The sequence below is a fragment of the Chenopodium quinoa genome, unplaced genomic scaffold (genome assembly GCF_001683475.1).
Source record: "Chenopodium quinoa cultivar QQ74 unplaced genomic scaffold, ASM168347v1, whole genome shotgun sequence".
In the NCBI taxonomy this organism is placed as follows: Eukaryota; Viridiplantae; Streptophyta; class Magnoliopsida; order Caryophyllales; family Amaranthaceae; genus Chenopodium; species Chenopodium quinoa.
In genome coordinates this window covers 4,406,703-4,433,745 of record NW_018742616.1, presented here as the reverse complement: position 1 = coordinate 4,433,745, position 27,043 = coordinate 4,406,703, and the positions used below count along the sequence as shown (strand labels likewise).

The 27,043-nt window shown below is 40.8% G+C and overlaps 2 protein-coding genes across 2 annotated transcripts; both read right to left on the bottom strand.

Moving 5' to 3' along the window:
• Positions 1–6,199: 6,199 nt before the first annotated feature.
• Positions 6,200–7,968, bottom strand: LOC110721383. Its single transcript, XM_021900519.1, has 2 exons — positions 7,436–7,968; positions 6,200–7,331 (listed from the first exon to the last, which is right to left on the bottom strand). The coding sequence occupies exons 1-2, from the start codon at positions 7,966–7,968 to the stop codon at positions 6,200–6,202; spliced, it is 1,665 nt and encodes a 554-aa protein (XP_021756211.1).
• A 6,448-nt stretch (positions 7,969–14,416) lies between these two features.
• On the bottom strand, positions 14,417–16,091 carry LOC110721690 (expansin-A11-like). Its single transcript, XM_021900888.1, has 3 exons — positions 15,706–16,091; positions 15,282–15,603; positions 14,417–15,153 (listed from the first exon to the last, which is right to left on the bottom strand). The coding sequence occupies exons 1-3, from the start codon at positions 15,845–15,847 to the stop codon at positions 14,844–14,846; spliced, it is 774 nt and encodes a 257-aa protein (XP_021756580.1). The 5' UTR covers positions 15,848–16,091; the 3' UTR covers positions 14,417–14,843.
• Positions 16,092–27,043: the final 10,952 nt, after the last annotated feature.

The window sequence follows — 27,043 nt, the reverse complement described above, 5'->3', positions numbered from 1 at the left end:
ACCCCTTTTTTACACCATCCCAAAGCATCAAAATTCTTACTCGTGATAGCCTCTCTATCATCCATTAAGTACTTGTCCAAATCACTTTTTTTTTATCAAAAAGCGTTTGTCCACCAATATCCCTTTCAAACTCATAATCCGCCACATCATGCCAATCATTACAAGTTTCCAAGTCTCTTGAACTCAAATCAATATTTTCAGAAATATTTGGCACATTTTGACTTTGTAAAGAAGCATAATGTTCATACAACAAATTCAAAGTATTCATGACCATATCATGCAATTTTGCCGCATTCACAGAGTCATATTGATCATTAATAGCCCACTTCACATAATGCATTTTGCATCTAGGATTAAGCACAATAGCAACATATAACATTAAGTTAATGTTATCCATATTTTCCCAATATTTTTCATGCTTTTTCTTCATCCCATAGGCCATTAACATTTCACCACTATCAACACTTTCACACTTTTTTTTAATCATCTTCCAAATTGTCACAAATTCAAGCAAATACACATTAGTAGTAGCATACAAAGATCCAGAAAGTCTCAAAGTGGCATCATAAAATATCTTAAGAAAGGGAAGCAAAGAAGTAGCACGATCCCAATTGTTATTGATAGGAACACCAGAAAGTTTTGTTAGTTCAGCAAGAAATTTACCACCATCAGAATTTTCCAACAAATCAAAAGCTTTTCGATAAACCATAGCATATTCTAACATCAAATAAGTGGAGTTCCACCTAGTTTCAACATCCAAACAAAGTTGACGTTTTGATTCAATTTGTTCTTGATTAACACAATTTCGAAACTTTTGCAATCTAGCAGGGGAAGAGCTAACAAATCTCACAACATTACGTATTCTTTTTATTGATTCATCACATTCTTTCAAACCTTCCCTCACTGCTAAATAAAGAAGGTGGGCTGCACGTCGCATATGCACAAATTTACCATCTAAAATAGTCCCATCTTTCCATCTTTGCAACCTCCTCCTCAAATATTGAACCCCTACATCATTTGAACTTGCATTGTCTACGGTAATGGTCATTATCTTGGTGATACCCCACTCAAGCAAACACTTTTCAACCGATTTACCAATCGCCTCACCTGAATGTCCACTAATTGGACAAAAATTTAAATTTTTTTTGTGCAAGTTCCAATTATGATCAATAAAATGGGCTGTTAAACACATATAAGACAAATTTTGACAAGAGGTCCATGTATCGGTAGTGAGACAAATACGAAAAGAACACTTGCTAAAGTAGCTTTTCAGATTTTTTTTTCATCCAAAAACACACGATAACAATCTCTAGCAACTGTGAAACGAGAGGGACTAATGAAATTTGGTTAAACAACAGACATAAAATGGCAAAAACCCTCACGCTCAGAAAACCTAAATGGCAATTCATCCATTATTATCATTTTAGCAAAAGCTTTTCGACCATCCTCCTGCCTATACTTACAAAATTCTAATTTCCTTTTTTTTCACATTTTTTATTATCACCAATACTATCTACTAAAGTTTGTTAACTTTTCTCACTAGAAAGAGCAAGAAGCCTTTGTGATTGCTCAATATTAGGGGGATAATCCTTAAACCTTGAAAGATGATTTTTCATAACACTTGTACCACTTTTAGAGTCACCACAAACATCAACATGACAACACAAACATTTTGATCTTTTATCCCCACCTTTTGTTATCAACTAAAAATGATCCCAAAGCCAAGACTTTTTTTTTCTTTTTTTTTTTCAGCTTCTACATCATCACTAGTCCCAGTTGAAGGTCTTTTTGCTAAAACTGGTGGTGGTGGATTTTGATCTCCAACAGGCTCGGTAGCAGCAACACTTGAAACCAAGGGAACCTCACTTGACGGGTTAGTTGGGGAAGCACTTTCGGCAGTAATATCATGATCATCCATTATCTACAACACAACATTAACATTTGTATAAATCAAAAATTTTTCAAATATAAACCAAAATGACTGCAATTCCACTCTAAGATTGCCAAAATGTCTAAACAACCATGTAAAGCTATAAGTAGGAGCAGAATAAATTAAAAGAACGACAGAAACCACAAACTGCCAGAGGGGCAGAGGGCTCTCCTGTCTCCACTCTCCACTCTCCAGACATACACTCTAAAAGTCTAAATTACTAACACATCATAGACCATAGTAGTAAGATCTCAAACTACAATCAAGCTAAAATCTAATTAAAAACCTAATTTACACAAAATACGATAAATTACACAAATGAATCTCAAAATACGAAGAAATTAAACAAGAAACTAAACAGAAAATTAAACAAAACAAATTAACAAAACCCACATCAACATACATAAAAAAAAACAGAAAATTTAACAAGAAATTAAACAGAAAATAAACAAGAAATTAAACAAAACCCACACTAAGTCACTAACATGCAACAAAAAATATACAGAAAATTAAACAAAAACATAAACAAAACCCACATCAACATAAAACAAAAAACTCACCAAAAATAAAAAACAGAGGACCTTCAATGGCGAAGAGCACGAGGTTCAATGAAGCTTCAAGCCTTCAACGACGAATTTAAAAAAAATAAAACCCTAGAAATTCAGAAATTTCTAAAGTCTTCAATTTGCACTAGATTTGGCCCATTTGGGAGTGAGATACTGAGATCTGAGAGGAGATTTTGAGAATTGAGTGGAGAGAGGCAGAGAGACTAATAGAGGAGAGAGAGAGAGAGAGATGTTCCATGAGAGGGGTGAGCAACTTTCAAATTGAGTGTTTAGGGAATTAGGGTTCACTGGTTCAATAAGTTTTTCATTTTTTCAACCTTTTTTTTTTAAGGCTGAGAAATTGAGAATACTCGAGAAGTAAAACAATGAAAAACAAGTGATTTTCGAATGTCGGATATCCGATCCGATATCCGAAAGAAGTTCGGATATCGGATATACGACATCCGATATCCGAAAAATGTTCGGATATTGGATATCCGAATTCCATAATTTGGATATCCGATATCCGAAAATCCGGATCGGATATCCGACCCGAAATCAAAATTCGGCCGGATGTCCATAATTTTCGGATTGGATGCGGATCGGATCATCGGATTTTCGGATCTTTAGATAGTTCTACTCAGCCCTACCGTCCAAGACCCTCTCACTAATTAAAGCAACTAAACATGCATTCACATAATTAACAACATAAGAGAGAGAAAGAGAAAAGACATTCTTACCCTTGACGTGTGCTTCGCTCGATTCACGAGCTCTTACTTCAAAGCTCGAGCCTCGCAAGAGCGACGACCTGCTACGGCTCGCACCCTCGACCTGACCCGAACGGTCTTACTCCCGAAGGTTAGTCGGGACTTGACCAATAAAAACTAGAGTATTACGAACTTAAGGTTTTCTCACTTTACAAAGGAGATGCCTTTTTAGTTCAACTCAAGTGATTTTTCCCAAACCCAAAACTTGGGTATTTATAGGGAATGGAGACTTGATCTCCATTCTCCCATCAATGTGGGAGATTTGCATTTTCCTCAACTTTATTTTAATCAAAACAAAATAAAAAATGCAATGCAATCAATAAGCTCCAAGTGGCACAAGGAGGGAGAGAGAGTAGGTGAGGACCACCAAAGGGGGGACCAACTCACCTTGCTCCCTAAGCCAAACACAAACCACCTTTTGTCCCCTCCATGACCGGCTGACCAAGCCACATGGCAGGTTGGTAGCCTACCTTGGCTGCCAAGGCTGCCAGCTGGCACCTGGCACCAAGGCTGGGCTGCTGGCCAGCCTGCCCACGCATGCATCGCTGTGATGCTGTTGCGTGATGTTGCTTGGTGCTGCTTGCTATGCGAGTGGCGTGGTGCTTGGTGCTATTCGCTAGTAAGCACGCTAAGCTACACACATGCACGCACAGTACGCTGCTGCGATGTGTGTGCTGTGTGAGTGCATTGCTTGGTGCGAGGTTACGAAGAGTTGGGCGCCAGGCCCTAGCATGCTAGGAAACACGCAAGACACCATGCTTGCGATAGCAAGGCCTAGCAAGCACTTGCGTGCAGCTGGCCTTGCGATGCTTGCGGGCTAGTAAGGGGCTTGGTGCTTGGCTTAGCATGATGCGATGGTTGGGGCTGCTATGCTAGCACTCCTAGCCATACACGCACAGCCACACGCATGCACGCATCTTGCGATACTTGGGCCATGCGATGTGCGTGTGCTAGGTAATGCTAGGCACCCATGACACGCATGGGTTGGTGACCTTGCCTAGCCTAGCACTCGCATGGCTAGGCCAATGCGAGGCTACGGCTTGGCTCGAACTTGTCGCTTACTTGATTCCACGTCTTGTTGAATTCTAAATTAGACTCGACTTGCGACGCTCGGTCTCGACGCTCTAAGATCGATATCTGACGTCTTTGTTCGTAATACCCTAATGACTCATCTAATCCTTTGGATTGATTCGTCGATTTTTATCGGTTATTTGATTGGGGTGCGACCCTAAGGGTTCAGTCAAGATTAAGCCGTAATATTAATTATGCATTAATATTATTGATCGGAAGCAGCCTCCACCTAGGCATTCCGATCACTTGTCCTCACTGAAGAATTAGTTTTCTAATAATTCCAAACCCTCTATTGGAATAATACACTTGTTGGAAGGACACCATTCCTGTCAATCTGAAGATGAGATCTTCAGGTTTTTGAGGTGACTGCTTCGACTGTTTTGGTGCAGCCGAGGATTTTGCCTCGGCAAAATTTTTGTAGTAATCCAGACTTTAAGTTTCTGCTCATTTTTCTTTTCTCTTCTATTTTGTTTTTGAGGGATCTGATTTCGTTGTTCAGAAGCCTTGGGCTCCGAGAACAACATATTTGACCCTTATAATTCATCCGAGGGAACGACTATCTGAAACACGATGCAAGGGCAATGAGCTATCCGAAGTACAATTCTTCATTAGGCAATACTTCAGAAGTGCAATCATCACCTGGAACTGATTCATCCGAAGTACAGTGCTTCATTAGGCAATACTCCGGGGCTTTATCAGCTCCTATTTTTTAGGAAATGTTTCGGATGCGCCTATGGCCTCTTTGCACAGAGGAACTGATTCATCCGAAGTACAAGGCCTCATTAGGCAATACTTCAGGGGTTTATCATTTATCCTCGTCTTGGCAGGTTTTACGGCTAGCCGAAGTATAAGGCCTCATTAGAAGATACTTCGGGCAGCACCGAACGAAAACCTTGAATGTTTTCAAAAACCATTGAAGACTGAAAAAATAGAAATCTGCTGAATTTGAAAAAGTGGTGGCTCAAAGGCCTTTCATTAATAATGAAGATGTACTTACATAGATTGCTCTTCCCCGAAGGGCTTTACACGTGGTATTTCTTAAGTACATCAGCGTTCCAGTGATTTTTCAACTTAGTACCATCTAACTGCCGAAGTCAGTATGTTCCTGGCTAAAGCTCATCATATATTTCATAGGGTCTCTACCAAGTAGCTGAGAGTTTTCCATGGATGCAGCCTTTTTGCACAGCAGCAGCATTCCGAAGAACAAGATCCCCAACTTTGAGAAATCTTGCGTGGACTCTTCGGTTGTAAAATTTGCTGATTCTCTGCTTGTATGCAACCATTTTGTCTTAAGCTGAATATCTGATCTCGTCTAAGAAGTCAAGGGACTCTTTCATGAGTTGTTCGTTTTCTTCGGCTGAGAAGTGATTCACTCGGAGACTTTCTGAGCCAATTCCACTAGAAGAATAGCTTCGGATCCATACACTAATTCAAAAGGTGAATGTCCCGTTGCCTCTTTTTCTGTTGTCCAAAGTGACCAAAGAGTTCCTAGAAATTCCTCTACCCACTTGAACTTTTGATCTTCAACTCTCTTCTTGAAAGCGTTGAGGATTTGTTTATTTGCAGCTTCGGCTTGACCACTACTATGCGGATGATAGACTGTAGAATATGTCAATTTAATGTCGAACTGGTCTGTGTACCGCTTCAGCGGCAGATTATCAAATTGCCTCCCATGATCGAAGACAAAAACCTTCGGAATTCCGAAGCGAGTGATAATGTTTTGCCAGATGAATTCTTGACTGTCTACTCTGTAATGTTCGAAGTTGCTTCGGCTTTGACCCATTTACTAAAATAGTCTATGCCGACTATCAGCCATCTCTTTTGGTATGGAGCATCAGGAAACTGTCCCAAAATATCCAATCCCCATTGAGTGAATGAGAGGGGATTCAAGATTGGCTGAAGATCTCGCGATGGCCGATGGATGTCTTGTGCAAACTTTTAACTTCACATTTTCTAACCACCTCCTTTGCATCTATGATTATGGTGGGCCAGTAGTACCCAGCCCTTAGTGCTTTATGGGCTAAAGCTCTTCTCCCTATGTGGTTTTCACAGATATCGAGATGAATTTCTCGAAGGATGTAATCAGTATCTATTGGACCCACGCATTTCAATAGTGGGGTTGAGAAGGACTTTTTAAAAAGTTCTTCTTTAAAGACGATGAACCTTGAACTGATTTTCTTCATCTCAGAGGCTAAGTTCCTGTCTTCGGGAATTTCTCCCCGAAGTTTGTAAGCTAGGATGGGGTCCATCCATCTCGGCTCGTGTGCGACACAGCAAACCTCTGGTTCTTGGTCCACACTTATTTCTTGGCGCACTTCCACATATACAGACCGGTTCAGCTCGGTTAGAGTTGAACTTGCAAGTTTGGAGAGTGCGTCGGCTTGTGCGTTCTGACCCCTTAGGATCAGCTCGACTTCAAAAGTTCTCAGCATCGTAATGACAGTTTTGATCTTGGCAAGGTAAGCTATCATTGAGGGCTCTTTGGCCTCATACTTACCTCGGATCTGATTTACGACAAGTTGAGAGTCTGTCTTTAAACAGACATGCTCGGCTTCTAATGCTATGCACAACTCTAATTCAGCAATTGTTGATTCATATTCAGCTTTGTTGTTTGAAGCCTTGAATGAGAATTTTAGTGCATATTCAAAGGATTTGCCTTCGGGAGAGGTTATGAAAAACCTTGCCCTCGAGCCATTCACGGTGGAGGATCCATCCGTGAAAACGGTCCATATTTTCCCTTCCTCGTCGATTGTCTCTTGATAAGAACACTCGACTAGGAAGTCTGCTAAGGCTTGCGTCTTGATAGCTGGCCTCGGCTGGTAGCTGATACTGAACTTGGTGAGCTCGAAAGCCCACTTTTCTAGTCTCTGGATTTTTCCACTTTGCCGAGGACTTTTTCCAGCGGCTGATCGGTTAAGACCACTATTTAATGGGAATAAAAGTAGGGTCTCAACTTCCGAGCGGCCACCAATACTGCGTATGCAACTTTTTCGAGTAGGGGGTAGCGTGTCTCGGCATCTGTCAGAGTGTGACTAACAAAGTAGATCAGCTACTGAACCTTTTCTACCTTCCTTAGCAACACCGCGCTTATAAGGGCTGGACTGACCGCCACATATAAGTACAAGGTTTCCCCTTCAACTAGTCTTGCCAGTGTTGGGAGGTAAGCCAGGTGCTTACGGAGTTGCTTAAAAGCCTCTTTTTTCTTGTCTTCGCAGATGAGCTTTTTTGATTTTGGGAGTTTTAGCACTTTGAAGAAAGGCAACCCCTTGTTCGAGGCTCGAGGGATGAACCCGGAAAGGGCAGCCATTTTTCCAGTGAAACGCTGAACGTCCCTTTTTGTTTTTGGCTCAAGAAGATCCAGAGTTGCTTGAACTTTGGCGGGATCAACATTAATCCACTTTTTGCTGACTATGAAGCCGAGGAATTTTCCTGACTTCACGCCGAAGACACACTTCTTCGGATTCAGCTTCGTTTTATGTTTTCTAAGGGTGACGAAGGTTTCGGCCAGGTTTGTGATATGGTCTGCATATTTTTTTCTTTTGACGATAGAATCGTCAACATAGGCTTCCATGTTACGACCCTCTTGCTCGGCGAAGACCCGATCAACCAGCCTTTGATAGGTTGCCCCCGCATTTTTCAATCTTAAGGGCATCATTTTATAGTTGTACACCCCGACACTTGTAACGAAGGTCGTTATTGCGCGGTCTTCGAGGTGCATGAAGATCTGATAGTACCCCGAGAATGCGTCCATAAAACTAAGTAGAGCATGCCCACTCGTCGAGTCAACTAATTGATCGATCCTTGGCAAGGGATAAAAGTCCTTCGGATAGGCCCTATTCAGATATGTGAAGTCAACGCACATTAGCCAACCATTCTAGATACTGACAAGGCTCAATAAATCCCGCATCCAGAAGTTTTTTGACTTTCGTCGCGATGTCCTGGTTCTTTTGAGCGAAGTAATTCCGCTTCTTTTGCTTAATTGGCCGACATGTTGGGTCGACATTACGCACATGAGAGATGAGATTCGGATCAATCCCGAGTATCTCTGCTGTCGAGAACGCGAACACATCTTTGTTGTCCCGAAGGAGTTGAATTAATTCAACACGAACATTTGAATCAAGTCCCAGTCCAATGCTGACACATCTTTTAGAATTCCCTTCGGTCCACTCTATTGACTCAGTCTGATTGTCCAGCTCCATGGCTTGGGCGCTCGACTCTTCTTGCTCAGGCCTGCTGTCAATATCAGTAGGCTTCCCAGACTTCGGCTGATTCTCTAAGTCTTTCAGCTTAGATGAGGAATCAGCCTTTTCTTTCCCCAAATATTTTTCTTTTACTGGGGCTCCTTGGCCAAAGCACTTAAGCCTTTAGGCCTTTTTGCGCAACGGTCCTAATCTTTTTCCTCCTCAGCATCCCGGTCGTCGCGTCGACCTTTGGATGGTTTGAGGTGGTTGCATCTTCGGCCTCCTCTTGGCTGCCCTTTATTTTTTCAGAGTGTCCCTCGTTCCAAACATAGATCATTGTTTGGTGGTACGTTGAGACGACTCCTTGAATGTCGTGAATAAGGGTTTTCCCCACGATCACGTTGTACACAGATGGGACATCCACGACCAGAAATTCGGCCATGGTGTTCCGTGCTGCTCGGCCTTTGTCGATGGTGACAAGAAGGATCTTCCCATCGGGATATGATGAAGAGCCGTTGAATCCGGATACCGGGTAGGGTACTGGAGTCAGGTGCTTGGCTTCCAATATCAGTTGGTCGAATGCTCCTCGAAAGAGGATATTTGCCCCGCTACCACCGTCGACGAGAGATTGCCAGACGTTGCGATTTGCAATGCCCATCACAATTACTAACGGGTCTTCATGGGGGTATACCAGCCCCTGGCGGTCTTCGGTTGTGAACAGAATGTTCGGCACCGAGGACTGAGGTGCTCGGATGTCTACGTGATTCACTTGATGGGTCAAGCCCCTCAAGTGATGTTTCACTGCATTCCGAGAATTCCCCCAGATTTGATAAGGATATCAAGAGTTTCTTTGCCTTGTGATTTGTCCTTTTTCCGAGAGAAATCAATTTCTTGCTGATGATCCTTTTTAGTTTTTTTCTCTTTGCGGCGCTCTGTGAGGTACTTTTTTATGTAGCCCTTCCGAACTAGATCCTCGATCTGATCTTTCAGCTGAAGGCAGTCCTCGGTGCAATGTCCAGTAGATTCATGGAACTCACACCATCGGTCCTTGCCCTTTTGCTTATGCCATGGTGGGAGTGGCCTTGGTTTCTTGAACCTCCCCTCGTCTTTGGTTGTGATATAGATTTTGGCAAGGGGAAGAGCGAGAGGAGTGTAAGAATCATACCTCCCTGTATAGGGGGTCCTATCTTTTTTCGGCTCGGGTGTCAAGGACAAGTCTGAGGCTTTCGCCTTCCCTCTCCTCGGCCCTTGGCCTACGGACACCTGTCCTTTCGCTTTCCCAGCCCCGGATTAGGACTGGGATTTTGTCTTGTTCCACTCTTCAGCTCGGATGTATTTATCCGAGGCGTCCAAAGCTTTCTCCAAGGTCTGCGGGGGATGGATGACCATGAAGTCAGGGAACTTGCCAGCTTGTAAGCCATTCCGCAGTGCAAACACGGCTCGGCCCTGATCCAAACTTGTGATCCTGGATGACTCGTTGTTGAAACAAGTTAGATAGTCTCAAAGGCTTTCATCCTTCGCTTGCTTCTAGGGGTGTTCATATCCGGGTACCCGGATATTCGGGTACCCACAAATCCGGGTACCCGGATCTTCGGGTAGTTGATAAGTCGGCCCGTGTCCCATCCCGGATAATTCGGGTACCCGGTATTCAGGTACCCGAATTATCCGGGATGGGACACGGGTACCCGGATTTTATTTAATTTTTTTTAAGATAAGTTTGTACCTAAAACTTGCTGTATTTTTCTACAAAAAATCTGCTATATATACAATAATAAACCTGTTGTGTTTTTTCTGCTGTAATTTTTTTTTTTAAATCTGTTGTTTTTTTTAAAAAAAAAACCTTGGAGTTTTTATAGTCTCTTAAATCTCATTTTCTCGGATTTATGCAAGCTATGGTTGGATCAGTGTTGTGTTCTATATTTATAAAAGCCATAAGTTGTGCCAGACCTATGAGTCTATGGCTGCTATGTGCTGCGTGCTGCAGGTGTTGTAGCATTTATTTCTGTATTTACCCTTCCTACAGTGTTCCAGTTGGGCCCGAAGTATTGATTGGTTGATTCCGTACAATTAATTATGAATGTTTTCTGAGATGGTGAGGAGAAGAATTGACCAGTTTGTTATTGTTAGCTAAGGGTTTACTAGTAACTTGAGATAATGATGTGAAACTATTGTATAATGAGGATGCTTATGGTGTTGAACAAGAGTCTCTTAGAATTTGGAAGACTAAATATTTGCTTAAAAATTAAAAAAAAAGGGTGATAAAAATGCTTTGATAAACGCATATTCAGCTTTTGCAAGTTTGAGGAGATGTAGAGGCGTAGAGCACTAGAGCAGTAGGGAATTACTGAATTAGGGATAGAGAAGAAGAAGAGCTGCGTGTTTTTTCTTTTTGGGAGTTATTTGATGTTTACCCTAGGTTTAGTAAGTGGGCTGGCTGGAACTGGCAGTGTTAAATTTTTTTTATTTTTTTTAAACGGGTATCCGGGTACCCGATAATTGCAAAGCTTGTCCCATGTCCCGGCCCACAAAAGTGCTATTTTATCGGGACGGGTACCCGATCCTAAAAAAACAGAAAATTTTGAAAATTTCCCGTCAGGTATTTTGCGGGTCATCGGGAATTCGCGACGGGACAACCAGATCGGGTTTTTTTAAACACCCCTACTTGCTGGAGACGCATCAGTTCTGGAGTTGTTTTCTCTCGGCGATTTGCCGTAAAAAAACTTTCTCTTGAATTTGTTGGAAAGATCCTTCCAACCGGTTATAGAGCCTTCTTTCACTCCCTTGGTGATCCACGCTTGTGCAACACCTTTGAGGGTCGTTGGAAAATATTTACACCAAGTAGCCTCGGACCTAGGGTTAAGGTACATATGCCCCTCGTAAGAGGCAATGTGGTCCTTCGGGTCCGTAGTACCATCGTAAGTGATGTGCGTCAGGATTTTCATCGTCGGCACATGCTCTTCCAATATCCAACTTTGGTAGGGCGAGCTGGTAGGGACCATTACGGCCTTCCCCTTTAGTCTAGCCATTGGGACCTCGCTTCTCCCTCTTAGAGAGGTGGAAGTGGTTTTTGTCTTTGGCTGAGACGGTTTAGGGTAGGGCTCGGTTCCCTTCGGGTTTCACAATATTCATTGGACTGCCATTCAGGAATTCCTGGAAACCCTTCCCCATGAAACTTCCACTCATAGTAATGAAGCACAAAACCCTTGCGATATAAATAAATTTTAATCGTTTCCGCATCCCAAAGTCGTTTGTTCTTACATTTAAAACATGTACACCTAACTTCATTCGGGTTACTACTCTTGGGATGATCTTTGACGTACAAAATGAATTCATCAACCCCTTTCATGAACTCTGGATCAATAGAATGCCCAAACTTCCTTTCATACATCCAGCTACATTCTGTTCATTTCATGATTACAACTTCTACACAACTCACGCATATGTATAATCACATTAGTCACAAAGCGTATTTAATATTCATTATCCATCAAAGTGTTATGGAAATGCAAATGAGATTTGAAATGATGTCCAAGGATCCTTATCACTCCAACCTAACCCATCTTGTACGTTTAATCCCACTAGTGAATGTATGCCAGGTTTTCAATTTTATGGGAAATCCGATAGCATTTCCCTGCAGTTCTGCAAGTACACGATGTAGGCGATTAGATACACCTACATATGTACCCAGAGAACATTATAGAGAAATGACAAGCCATGATATTCCCTAGAATCATTAACAAGGCATACATTCACCACCTAAGTGAGAATAAACGTACAAGGACAGTCCCAACCGGGAACTATTCAAGACATACTCCTAATGTGTATGCCTTGAACGGGTATCTAGGCATATGATTATGCAAATGATTCATTTACAAAATATATAAAGTAAAGGACACATGCATTATATTAAACAAATATATCATAATTAAACTAAAGTAAACAAATATATTAAACAATTATTAAACATTATATATATTAAACATTATATAAAACAAATATATTAAACTAATTAAACTAACATACATTATATTAAACTAAACTAAACTAACATACATTATTATATTAAACTAAACCAAACCAAAGTAAACTAACATATCATAGTACAACACACATTTCAAATATATAAATAAAAATATATAAATTGTGTACAGGCATAAAACATAATCCGAATTAAGTACATATGCATACTACATAAACAAAAGTTAGGTTAAACAATCGCCTAGGTACCCTGGCCTGCTCCACCACTACCCGGGTCATCCCTAGAGTCTTAACGCTGAGGATGTAAGGTGGAACATGTGTCGTTGTTGGGGAAACGACTCTTAAACTCATCCCACCTCTCCTAGTTTCTCCTCTCTATTGCGGCCATTTGGGCTTCAAATCGGGTTTGCATCTCGACTTCCATTTCACTTCGGATTTCACTGCGAAGAGCCTGCACCCTATTCTCCATCTAATCCTGCATTTGAGAAACAACAGAAGGCATGTATTGCTGTGAAGACGTGGAAATACGACCTATCCAATTGCCAAAGTACGACTCTGCACTTTGGCCAAGTCCCATCACACGACCCTTCTTGTTGCGACCTCCCACCGTTTCCTAGTACAACTAATTCGAACTCTTTCAAATCCCTTGATTGCTTGTTCTTCAACCTTCATTTGGTAGGCCTCCTACAAGATATTCATATGAAGAGGAGCAACTTACTAAGTTTAAGGAAGCATTTTCAACATATAGAACCAAGTAAGGCCTAAATCACTTCTACTTTGCCCATTTTCTTCATTTCTTATCAAATAAACTCATTCTTAATCCAAACATGTCAATATTAGGTTGTTTTAGGTGTATAAGGCTTGATATCACAAAAAATGACCAATTACCTAAGTTTTATGAACCACTTTCATCCAAATTCATCCAAATAAGGCCCAAATGACTTCTACTTTGCCCATTGTCTTCAATTTTTATCAAATGAATCTCCTCGAGCTCCTTAATAGAGGGAGTTCGACCACCCTCCTCTTGACCAATCCTCCTTCTCAAGTTTCTTGACGGAAGAGGTGAGGGATCACGAGGAGGAGGAAGGTTTCCTGCTTGGGCCTTCAAGAAGTCCATGTAGACTGCTATGACTCTCGCCACTTCCTCCGTAGAGATCCCCGTTTGAGGGGTTGTTCTCGGCTGAGACCGAGATGTGAGATTCGCGGAGGAGGACTCCTCGCATTTGATTGATTTGGCCAAGACGAGCTTGTCGGCTGGCCAGTATTATGGGATGGTGACTTCTCCGAGGCTTCCCTTTCTTGAGAAGAGGGAACTTTTGAAGAAGGAGAAGAAGGCTCCAGTGATGATGGAATCGGTTGATTCACTCTCACCGTTATTTGGTCTCTCCTCGAAGAGGAATGACCATTCTTCTTAGCACTCTTGGCACTTTTACCGCTCTTAGTCATGTTTCTACTAAGAGTGATTGATTTTTTTTATATCTTCCCCACAGACAGCGCCAAATTGTTTCGGATGAAAACAATAGGACCTTTCAGCAGGCCCTTTTCAAGGGAGAATACTGGTCTCGGTCCAAGTGATGACTGGACCGAGGATTTCCTGCACAGTAAACACACGTAAACTAGCCTCGGGGTGGTTGCCTAGGAAGGCCCCTTCGATACTAAAGTCAGTTCAGTGTGAGAAGAATAAGCTATGCAAGAGAGTTAGTTGCTTGAGGCTTAATGTGCGTGAATGATAAATGAGACAATTGATGACTTTTATACATTTGCTCAATAAAGGAGGATTGGGCCTTTGAAGTCAGATGGGTTTGCCATGCTGACTGGGCTTGATTGACTTTAGCATGCTTTGGAGAGTTGAACCTTGATTTTGGGCTTTTATAATTAAATCATTTGAGCTGGCCCAATTAGATTAACTGAATTGGACCCAAACAGATGCTATTAAGCCTGAAGACTCCGAACTTATTCATATAACAATTCATGGTAAACAACTAAAACAAGAACCTCAGTTAAAGAATGCACTATAAGAAACCAAAAGAAATTACAAAAGATATGTATAAAGTGGTGAGAACCAAACAAACTAATTGGTTGTTTTCTTATTGGATGCACAAAAACATCTTCCAACTTAATATGTATAAATGGATTACTTTAAAATCCCACCTTTTTAACTCTTTTAAATTCACTAGCAGTAGTCCTTTGAGTTCATGGTTTGCCACTTCCATTATCAACCTTCCAATAAATTTTAAGCTGCTTAATATATTACAAATGATAGATTTGGCGGGCTGCTTCAATGACGAAAAAGCTATGAGCACGCCTCTGCCTATCAAGAAGTATCTGGTTGAAACTCACAAACTGTACTGCAAGTGTGCACTCCATAATGTTAATGGAATTGTACACGACTCGAATATGTTTGGCCAAATTGCCAATTACCAGGAACAACATTGTTAAAAACTCGGGTTTGGCCATCAGTGGTAGTAATTCTAAAGGATAGAGATTGTCCGTCGAGGTATGCCAATGACTGCCAGTTAGCACCCCAGTTTCTAGACATCGCCATCCAGTTGGTTTTCGATCCCTTGATCGAAGCAGATTGTATTGATCCTGCTGCGGCTACATTGCTGATCGTAACAAGCTCAAAGTAGTCCCTTCCATTGATAGTGAATCTTACTCCTCCATGTTTCTTGCAAGGAACCCTGTCACAAAACAAAATTAATATTTTTATGACAATGAAGAAAATTTGTTGCATATTAAAGGTAATTCTAATGAATTAACACTAAAACAATATGTAATGATCGAATAATGAAGGTTTAAGTGTTCTTACCTTTGGAACATGACAGGAATGATTCCACCCCTGTAAATGCCAATCTTCTCCCAAGCAGGTTGGGCCATGTCAAAGTGCTGAAGAGGAGGGTTACACCAACCTCCATCATCGTTAGGCTGAGCAGGGTTAGGAGGGCAGAAATTAGTCGCGGTAATAGTGACCGAAACTCCCTTCCTGCACCACTGGGGATCCGTCTTGTAGTCGCACATGATCTTGTAGCATTGTCCACATGATGCCCCGTTGTTGAACAAAGCAGTACTTAGAGCCGCAGTTCTAGTCCCATAGCCACTAGTGTATAAGTTACCGTACCCACAAGCCCCTCCTGCATAACAACAAAAAGATTCAGTTCTATGTTACTTCGATTCGATTAATAAATTAAATGATAGTAGTCTATGTACTTAAAAACAAAAACAAAAACACGTACCCATAGTCCCGGATGCATCACTACCGCCATAGAAAGTGGCATGAGCCTTTTGCCATCCAGAAGCCACAAAAGCATCAACATTGATATTTAGGAAACATACTCCAAGAAAAATAGTTGCTATAACTAAGGTTGCTTTGTTCATTTTTGTTTACTTCAAAAGAAGAGGATGAAGATGAAGATGAAGATGAGGATAGATATTGTCGTAATTGCTGAAATAAATGTTGGAGTAATGCTGCCTTTTATATGTGAGGTGTAACACTCTAGTATGTAGCCCCTTTGCAACAACCTCACATGGAACCAATATCGAGATAAGAAAGAAAACAGAGAAAATAAAATTTCATAAAATATTCAAAAATACATTTTAAAATTAGGAATTATCCCTGCAAAGTTTGATCCCCATTCAATTATTTCCACGTTCTCTCTTTTAACATTTTCTTCCTCTTTCATCACATCCCCACATGGATTTCAAAGAAAATAATAACTTCTAAATATAAACCAACAAATTGATGCTTTTTTTAGAATTCTTTATTAAAAAAAAAAAGTATGGGTGTAGAGTAGTTTGGCTTTTTAACAAAAAATATTTTCGCTTATTTTTCATAATATAAATTTATTTAAAATCGTCTTATCATTATTTTATTAGACCACATTTTTTTTTTGTTTTTAGAATAGTATGAGATCACTTTTATGAGTCACTATATGTATGCGACTCTATTTTAGTTAACCTTCTTAATTACCTGGTTTAACTCATCTACAAAGTGGTCTTATTTACAAAAAATTTACAAAAAATTCTAATTATAATGTAGAAGATACAGGGTATTTATAAGAAGGTAAGAGTGATAAAGAGAGAAAATAAAAAAGAGTTAGTAAGAATCATTATTCAATTAAAGTAATTTTCTAATTAATTTTCGAGTTACTCAAAAAATAAAAAATGGTGCGCCGAAGAAAAATGGACGAAGTATATTCATATTGTGTTTTCATTCATCATCGACCAGGCAAGTGGAAAGTCACATGGTATAAGTCTGGCCTTATTATGTGATGTTGTATGTGAGTCAAATCTCCAATATCCTCATGTGTTATGCACATGAAATTTTATTCTCTCATTATGTGAGGGGGTTGATGTATGTTCCTAAAACATTAATGTATGCACCGTAGTACTATTCAAATCTTATTGATTGCACATTATTTGGATAATACGTACATTCGAATCACCGCCATCTTTGTTAATTATCGAGTTTGGCGATTTTCTTGTGTATGTGAAAAGGGATATAGTACTTTCATTACGTGTTATTTGTAGGCGTGAAGATGTAGTAGTGTTGTAGACTTTTATAGTTGTATTGATGCTCATTTTATAGTGTTTCATAATAGTTACCATTGAGGCGTAGCTTTTCAACCTTTTTTTTAAGGCTAAGGGCATACTTCTCTTATTGTCATTAAGATTTAAATTGGAGTTTTTTTAGACTTGTAAATTGGACTCTTTTTCTTAGTAACGGGAGTTTGCTTAGGTTTCCCATTATTATTATTTGACTACTCTGTACGATATATGTTTCGTTTTGTTTTTCCTCATTATTGCATGTTTATTTGTGCTTTTCCTTGACATGTTGATGTTCGTTATAATTTTAGACTTTTAGTGATTGAATCTTGAAATTATGGTGTTCTTTGGTTGCCATGGGAAGTTAATTTCCATAGGAAATACTATTTTATTGGTGTTTGGGTCCAATTTACTTCAGTTGACCCGGTCCACAGATAATTCAATTACAAAACCCAAAAGAAAGTTTAACTCTCCTAATACATGCAAAGTCAGTCAAAGCTCCGGTCAACATGGCAAGCCCATTTGACCTCAAAGCCCAATTTATTTATTTGAGTAAGGTATAAAAGCCTTGACTTCTATCTCTCTCAATTCATTCACTTCAAGCCTCAAGCATTAATTCTCTTACATAGCTTTCTCTCTCTAGACATTGTACTGACTTCGCCATCGGAGGAGCCTTCCTCGGCACAAGCCCCGAGACCAATTTACGTGTGTTTGTTGTGCAGGAAACCCTCGTCCTAGTCATCACTTGGGCCGAGTCCTGTATTCATCCCACTAGAAAGGTCCAGATGAAGGACCTATTGTTTTCACTTGAAACAATTTGGCACCGTCTGTGGAGATCGAACCCACGACAGGGCATGAGGAAGGAAAGCGAGTTCCATCTTTTAAGGAGCTCGAGTATAGGGATGAAGATACTTGGAGAAACTGAACAAGAAAGAAAAGAACCCACAGTTCTTCGAGAGATCCGAACCCCGAAGTTTCAAAAGCAGCAACATCGCATCCACGCGGCAAGAGTCTGCCCGCCGACACGTTCACAAACGTATTGGCCCTAGGGAGGGGAGCATACACAGTCGCCTCACCTACCAAGAAGGGACTACACCTTACCCTGCACCGTCCTAGCCGAGGACAAAAACCACTTCTACCTCTCTAAGAAGGGGAAGCGAGGTCCCAACGGCTGCGAACAAAAGGAAGACAGTGATGGTTCCCTCCAGTTCCCCATTCCAGAGCTGGATTCTAGAAGAACATGTGCCGATGGTGAAAATCCGAGCACACATCACTTATGATGGTACTTTGGATTCAAAGGACCACATTGCCTCCTACGAAGGGCACATGTACCTGAATCCCAAGTCCGAAGCGACTTGGTGCAAATACTTTCCAACTAATCTCAAAGGTGTTGCACAAGCGTGGATCACCAAGGGAGTAAAGGAAAGTTCGATAACTAGTTGGAAAGATCTTTCCAACAAGTTCAAGGGCAAGTTTTCTACGGTAAACTACCGAGAGAAAACAACTGCAGAACTGATGAGTCTGCAGCAAGGGGAGGACGAAAGCCTCCGGGACTATCTGACTCGCTTCAGCAACGAGTTGTCAAGAATCACAAGTCTGAACCAAGGGCTAGCCGTTTTCGCGCTACGGAATAGGCTACAGGTTGGAAAGTTCCTCGACTTCAGGGTCATGCGCACCCCGTAGACCCTGGAGGAAGCTCTTGATGCTTCGGATAAATACATCCCAGTCGAAGAGTGGAACAAAATCAAGTCCCAATCTCAAACTAGGACTGGTAAGGAAAAGGACAACAGTCCGAAGGCCAGGGCCAGAGGAAAGGGAAGGCAAAAGCCTCAGGATCGTCTTGGGCAACTGAGCCAAAAAAAGAAAAAACCCCATTCGTAGGGAAATACGAATCCTACATTCCTCTTGCTCTTCCACGTGCTAAAATTTACAGCATAACGAAGAACAAAGAGAAGTGGAAGAAGTCGAGGCCACTTCCATCGTGGCATTAAAACAAAAATAAGGACCGAATCTTTGGTCGTGAACGTTCCATCTGTTTATAATGTGATCATGGGGAGACCCATGATCCATCAGATTCAAGGAGTGGTCTCCACTTACCATCAAATGATGATATATGTTTTTGACAAAGGCCACTTGGAAAGAATTCAGGGAAGGCAAGAGGCTGCCCGAAAATGCAACTACCTTAAGCCATCTAAAGAGCGTCGTGAAGACAAAGATGATGAGGAAAAAGAGAGAGAGAGAGACCGAAGCACTAAGAAGTAGAAAGGCTGAAGTGCTTCGGCCCAAGGGACCCCTGCCCAAGGAAATTCTAAGGGGAAAGGAAAGGCTCGCTCCTCATCCGAACCAAAGGATTCGGGTGCTAGCCAAAATCTAGGACGCCTGCCGACATCGACAACAAGCCAGACTGTGAAGAGTCCGGGTCCAAAGCAATGGAGCTGGACCAGCAGACTGAGTCAATAGAGTTGACCGAAGGAGACCCTGAAAAATATGTCAGCATCGGGCTCGGACTCCATTCGAACATCCGAGTTGAACTCATCCAACTCCTTCGGGACAATAAAGATGTGTTCGCTTTCTCAATAGTAGACATGCCTAGGATTGATCTAAACCTCATCTCCCACAAGCTGAACGTCGACCTTACCGGTCGACCAGTTAAGCAAAAGAAGCGGAATTACTCCGCTAATAAGAATAAAGACATCGCAGTCGAAGTAAAAAAACTTCTAGATGTAGGTTTCATCGAACCCTGACAATATCTGGAATGGCTTGCTAATGTTGTGATGGTTCAGAAGGCGAATGGCACATGAAGAATGTTCGTTGACTTCACAGACCTAAATAGAGCCTGTCCGAAGGACTTCTATCCCTTGCCAAGGATCGATCAGCTAGTCGACTCGACAAGTGGTCATGCTCTGCTTAGTTTCAAGGACGCATTCTTGGGGTATCATCAGACCTTCATGCACCCCGATGACCGAGCAAAAATGGCATTCGTTAGGAACGCCGAGGTGTATATCTACAAAATGATGCCCTTCGGATTGAAAAATGTCGGGGCAACATATTAAAGGCTGGTTGATCAGGTCTTCGCCGAGCAAAAAGGCCGCAACAGGAAAGTTTATGTTGACGATTCCATCGTCAAAAGCAAAGAGGAAAGGACCATGTCGGGGACCTAGCCGAAACCTTTGCGACCCTTAGAAAACACCAAATGAAGCTGAATTCGAAGAAGTGCGTCTTCGGCGTGAAGTCAGGAAAGTTCCTAGGTTTCATGGTCAGCAAAAGGAGGATTGATGCCAATCCCGCCAAAGTACAAGTAGCGCTCGATCTTCCCGAGCCAAAAACAAAGAGGGATGTCCAGCACCTCACTGGGAGAATGGCAGCCCTGTCAAGGTTTATATCCAGAAACTCGATCAAGGGGTTACCCTGCTTCAAAGCGCTGAAACTCCCAAAAACCACAGAGCTCATCTGGGAAGATGAGCAAAAAGAAGCCTTCAAGCAGCTCCGTGAGCACCTGGCTCAACTCCCAACGCTAGCTCGCCCAGCTAAAGGAGAAATTGTATACTTATACGTGGTAGTTAGCCCAGCCACCATAAGCGCGGTTCTGTTGAAGGAAGAAGACAAAATCCAGAAGCCAATCTACTTTGTCAGCCACACTCTGATGGATGCCAAGTCCCGCTACCCCCTGCTCGAAAAATATACCTATGTAGTAGTGGTAGCCGCTCAGAAGCTGAGGCCTTATTTTGATTGTCATCAAATAGTGGTCTTAACTAATCAACTGCTAGAAAAAGTCCTCGGCAAAGTGGAAAAATCTGGTAAGCTGGCAAAGTAGGCCTTCGAGCTCACTGAATTCAGCATCAGCTACCAGCCGAGGACAACCATCAAGGCACAAGCTCTAGCGGAATTTCCGGCCGAATGCTCGTACTAGGAAATGCTAGACGAAGAAAAGAAGACCTGGACCGTTTTTATGGATGGATCTGCCACCGTGAATGGTTCGGGGGTGGGGGTAGTACTTACCTCACCTAAAGGCAAGTCCTTCGAGTATGCACTTAAATTTTCATTCCGAGCTTCGAACAACAAAGCAGAATGTGAGGCAGCGATTGTTGGCATAGAGTTGTGTATATCGTTAGAAGTCGAGCATGTCTGCCTGGAAACAGACTCTCAGCTCGTCGCAAATCAGATCCGAGGCGAGTATGAGGCGAAAGAGCCCTCGATGATTGCTTACCTCGTAAAAATCAAAACGATAATTACGAGACTGAGAACTTTTGAAGTCGAGCTGATCCCAAGGGGTCAGAACGCACAAGCCGATGCACTCTCCAAACTTGCAAGTTCAACTCTAACCGAGCTGAATCGATCTGTTTATGTGGAGGTGCGGCGAGAAAAAAGTGTCGACGAAGCACCTGAAGTCTTCTGCGTCGCACATAAACTGAGCTGGATGGATCCAATCCTAGCTTATAAACTTTGGGAGAAATTCTCGAAGACAAAAACTTAGCCTCCAAACTGTAGCGAATCAGCTCAAGGTTCATTGGTCTTCAGAGGAGAGCTGCTAAAATTATCCTTCTCAGCCCCACTGCTGAAATGTGTGGGACCAACAAATGCTGATTACATCCTTTGGGAAATTCACTTCGGCATCTGCAGAAACCACATCGGGGTGAGAACACTGGCCCACGAGGGATTGAGGGCAGGATACTAATGGTCCACCATGATCCTAGATGCTAAGGAGCTGGTAAGAAAATGCGAAAAATGTCAAAAATTTGCACCAGTTATCCATCAGCTAGCCCGAGATCTCCATCCGATTATGAATCCTTTTCCATTTGCTCAATGGGGTCTGGATATCTTGGGGTCATTTGCTGATGCTCCTTACGAAAAATGATGGCTGATAATCGGCATCGATTATTTCAGCAAATGGATCGTGGCCGAGGCAGCCTCGAATATCATAGAGCAAATTGTCCAAAAATTTATTAGGCAGAATATAATCACTTGCATCGGAATTTCAAAGGTATTTGTTTTCGATCATGGGAGACAATTTGACAATTTGCCACTAAGGCGGTACACTGATCAATTCGGCATCAAGTTGGCTTATTCTATAGTATGCCATCCGCAAAGTAACGGTAAAGCCAAAGTGGCAAATAAGCAGATTCTCAACGCACTCAAGAAGAGGGTCAAGGATCAAAAGTCCAAGTGGATAGAGGAACTCCCAAGAATCCTCTACTCACTTCGGACGACCGAAAAAGAGGCTACTGGACATTTGCCATTTGAGCTGGTGTATGGATTTGAAGCCGTTCTTCCAGTGGAAATCGGCACAGAAAGTCTGCGGGTGCACCACTTCTCAGCCGAAGAAAATGAACAACTTATGAAAGAATCCCTCGATTTTCTGGATAAGGTCAAAGATTCGTCCCGAGACAAAATGGCTGCATACAAAAAAAGAATCAGCAAATTCTACAATCGAAGGGTCAATGTAAGACCACTCAAGATTGGGGACTTGGTTCTTCGGAATGCAGCAACAGTGCAAAAAAGCCGTAGTCATGGGAAGCTCTCAGCCACTTGGGAGAGACCCTATGAAATTTATGATGAACTTCAACCTAGAACCTACTGAATATGTCAGTTAGATGGAACCAAGCTGAAGAGCCATTAGAGCGCTGATGTACTGAAAAAATATCATGTGTAAGCCCTTCATGGAAGAACAATCTATGTGAATACATCTTTTGAAACTAATGAAAGGCCACCGAGCCGCCATTCTTATCAAATTTTGCAAGTTTTTATTTTCTGTCTCCTATGATATTTTAAAAAGGTTTTCCTTCGGCATTGTTTGAAGTATAGTGCAAAAGTGGCACTGTACTTTGGATTGCCTCCAAAGCTTCCCAACATAATGATTTTACAACCGAAGTATATTCATTTGAAGGCACGGTACTTCGGACAAGTCAGTTCCTTGGGGAAAAGAGGCCGCAGACAAATCTAAAGCATAGCCAATCACTGGTATTGTGCTTCAGAGGAGTTATATCTGAGGCATTGCTAAACACTGGCATTGTGCTTCTGATAATCATTCCCTTGAAATAATTTCAAGGATCGAGAAAATAATGCTCTCGGAGTCTAAGACTTCTGAGCAGCGAACTCATAGATTCTTCAAAAAAAAAAAAAGACAGAAACTTCAAAAATTGTTCTTAGTATAGGGCAAAACGAAGCAAGACTTCGTCTGTGCGAGTAAAACCAAGCAAACACTTTAGTTCTTGTTTGGCATCGTTTTTTGTTTTCAGATTTCTGTATTTTTGAAAACAAAAGGCCAAAAACAGGAAACAAGAAAAAGGTGTTATCACTTTTTTGTTGTCAGTTTTCAAAATTATCATGATTTTAATAAATATGACTAATTTTTTATTCATTATATGATATGTATCATATGATTTTGAAAAAAAAAAAAACCATAAAACAGAAAACCATAGTGATGCCAAACGAATTCTTAGAAATCAGAAGATTAAAACTTCAGATTTCTAGGGGGTAAGAAGCACTTAGCAGCCCCACTCCTCCAACAAGTTGGGGACTAGCAAGTCCAAGCCGAAGCTCAACACTTAGAAAAAATTTGCAAAATTAACAAAGAGAGCAAAGTGCACGACTAAGTAAAAAGGGCAAGGTAATTGGATGAGAAAGCAATGCATCTAAAGCAAATAGATTATGCTCGGATCACCAAGCTACATCAAGTGAAATCCTGAAAATTCAAGAAACCAAATACTAATCGGCAGCCGTCCACAAGAAGGATAAAAGCAACTGCCGAACTATGTACAACTACTCAAAAACTAAATAAAGAGTTTGTACATCAAGGCAAGCTGAAGCAAAAGGCAAAAACAAATGCGGCATAATCTAAAATTAAGAGCAAGTTAACCCGCAAGACTCTGAAGACGACTGCCCGAGTTTCTATGCTTCAGCATTCGTAGGATTAGGCTGAGGTGCAACTGCATCTTGGCCACCTGAAGCTTTAGCACCAGTGACAGGCTAAAGTCGTATCACCTAATCAAAAGAATTACTTAAGTCCTCTAACTAAATAGATAGGGAAGTAGGGTCGAATCCACAAGGAGTCTTTCTATTCCTAAATAATTAATATAATCTAAACTATTAAGTAACTGAATTGTTATTATGTGAAAATTAAACTAGGGGAAAATTATTAAAGTAAAGCAAATTAAACAAGGGAGAAATCAATAAAACAAAGCCTAGGGTATAGGTTCACCAATAAATAATATTCCATGGTGAAACAAAATAATGAATCATCAATGCATAAATTAACCAGATCATAAAGGGCTTTCGCCACGTATTATAATCCTAGAATTAATCTACCGGTATTAAATCGCATCTCTCGAATCTTGACATAACCATTTATAAAGTAACCTGCCTATTGAAACTAAGCCTAAACATCAATTCTCATCTCTCGAATCTCGAATTAATATTGCATAAGTTATACAATTAAATCTGGCCAAATTAAAATTGCATAGCAGTAAATTAATCAATAGGAAATCAACCAAAGCATTAACAATCAACAATAACAAATTACCCCTTCATATTATTTATGGATCCCCACAACCCTAGAATTAAAACTACTCACACATATTTAAATCTAAACTAAAAAAAACAATTAAACAAGACATAATTAATCAAAGCAATTAAATTACTGAAAATAAAAGGGGAAGAAATCGTTACCAAGATAAACGAAAATGATGAATTGAATAAATCAAAAGTGTAGAGAGAAAACAAGAATATTCACCAAAGCTTAAACCAAAAATCTAGAAATTAACTAATGAGGAGAACCGTACTCGTCACTTGCTAAAAACGTATTTATACTTAAACTTAAAAATCCTAAATAAATAAATAAAAAAAACAAAGTAAATTGCCGAAATTCCTCTTAGAAACACGCGCCCGGTCGGGCGGAGCTTCGCTCGACCGGGCCCGCCTTTTTGCTGGTATCTTCTTCACTCGTGCCCGATGAAATTTCCTATAAAATAATACCAAAACTACGAAAACACTAGAAAACGCATATTAGTAATAAAAGTGGCTCCAAAGAGCCAATAATACTCCTAAATATGACTAAGGGACGGGGGTAAATCTCTATATAAAATGAACATATCAAACTCCCCTAAGCAAAACCTTTGCTTATCCCAAAGCAAAGAGCTCATCAATGAACAACTAAAATATACTTCACCCCAAAAATCAATTAAAACCAAACGTAACCAATTCAAGGCAAATCTAACAAATATGCATCAAAGTCAACCAATCAAATCCATCCAACTACTCATCCTCTCTAACAGTTGTCAAATAGAGAAAACCACAAGTGTATATGGAATTCAAGACTAGTGCTCACACACTCTTCACTCTTTTATGTAGCAGATATAAAATGTATCCGATCACTCTCCATCCAACCCCTCTAATGTGAACAATGCCCTCCTAAACTCACATTACTCGTGTGTTTAAAAGACAAACACTCAACCTAGTAGTCGACTCAAAATATTTCAAATCATTCTTGGCATTAATAAACAACTAATTTCACATTCATACAACTCTATGCACAAAGGTCGGAAGGTCTTCAAAACTTGTAACGTAAGGCTACGGTAAATGGTAGGATAAATTTGGGAAAATGTGATAGTAAAGCCATGCTTTAGGGAGCCAATCCTAATAAACCACGGTAAAAAATAAACAATGACCAAATCATCTCCAATACAACTCAACTCTACAAAATTTCACCAAATAACCAATTATATTAAAAATTCCCAACACTTACAACTTCACTCATATATACAAAATATAACATTATAGAACTTGAGTGAACAAACATACTTTGAACTCTTTTTTTTTCTTTTGAATTAGATTTTTCTTCTTCTTTTTTTTTTTTTTTTTTTTTTTTTTTTTGCTCTTTCATCTCACATTGGAATTTTTCAACTTTGAACAACAATTTCTCAATTTTTCCAATCACAAATATAAGAACAAATAAAAACTTCTCAAATCCACCCAAATTGTGCAAATTATGTGCACACTACAACTCCATCACCTTACTCACTATTAGCTCCCCCAAGCCAAGCTTGGGACTAGTAACCAATGGGGCTTAAATAGGCTTGTAATGCGGCTAAATAAACAATAAAAGGGCACAAGCAACAACATGGGTAGTAAGAAGGGAACCAATGTATCTATAATCATCTAAAGGCCACCTAAAGAACAAATGCCTTCGTCCTCCTCAATGTGCATAATAATGAGTCATACAAACATTACTCAAAGTTGCACACCAATACTCAACTTCATTGACATACCAGGAACTAACACACATTCCTAACCAATCAACTAATCAAGCACTATATTCACAAGTAGTTGGGCAAAATTGACGCATATTAGGGTATCCAAGAAATCAAACATCAAATCATGGCTAACCTATCCACAATACTCATCATCATATACCAAGAATCAAAACAATTTTCATGAATGGGGAACAGGGAAGCATGATTTATCATTCATTGGATCGTATTTTTGTATTTTTTCAATTTTTTCAAAGCAATAAATCTAACTAGAAAGCAATAAAAACTATACTAAACACATAAAAAAAAAACAAAGAGAGAGAAAGGAAAGATGCCTACATCCAAAAATCTCTCCCAAGCCAAAATCAGACAATGTCCGCATTGACTCGGGAATTAGCCGCAACATGGCTAATCACCACCATCCTCATCCATCGCACCAAATGCCACCTGCATCACCAGAAGAACTCCCACCAAAATAATTAGGGTTAACATTGCCCCCATCCTCCCCCCCCCCAAAAGGAAAGTCTTGGTCGTAGCCAGAGAATGAAGAGCAGTTCGTCTAAATACCATGGGAGTCAGGATCCACGTATCCCTGGGGTGGTGGTTGGAACCAGTTAGGGTAAAGGGAGTCAGCAAAAATAGCACCACGACGAGCATAGTCGTCGTACATGGGATAAAGTCCCCTACCCGTGTTCCGTTCTACATAGGCCACCCTCTAGTTAAGGGGACCAACTAGCCTCCTAATGTCACCTACCTGTGCCCTACGCTCCCCCTAAGTCTCTTC

Coding starts and splice junctions, on each gene's coding strand:
- LOC110721383 (XM_021900519.1), bottom strand. CDS start 7,968: ATGATGCCCTTAAGATTGAAAAATGCGGGGGCAACCTATCAAAGGCTG. Junction 7,332..7,435: donor CTAGTTGAAGGGGAAACCTT/GTACTTATATGT, acceptor ACACTCTGACAG/ATGCCGAGACACGCTACCCC.
- LOC110721690 (XM_021900888.1), bottom strand. CDS start 15,847: ATGAACAAAGCAACCTTAGTTATAGCAACTATTTTTCTTGGAGTATGT. Junction 15,604..15,705: donor TGATGCATCCGGGACTATGG/GTACGTGTTTTT, acceptor GTTGTTATGCAG/GAGGGGCTTGTGGGTACGGT. Junction 15,154..15,281: donor ATTCCTGTCATGTTCCAAAG/GTAAGAACACTT, acceptor GTTTTGTGACAG/GGTTCCTTGCAAGAAACATG.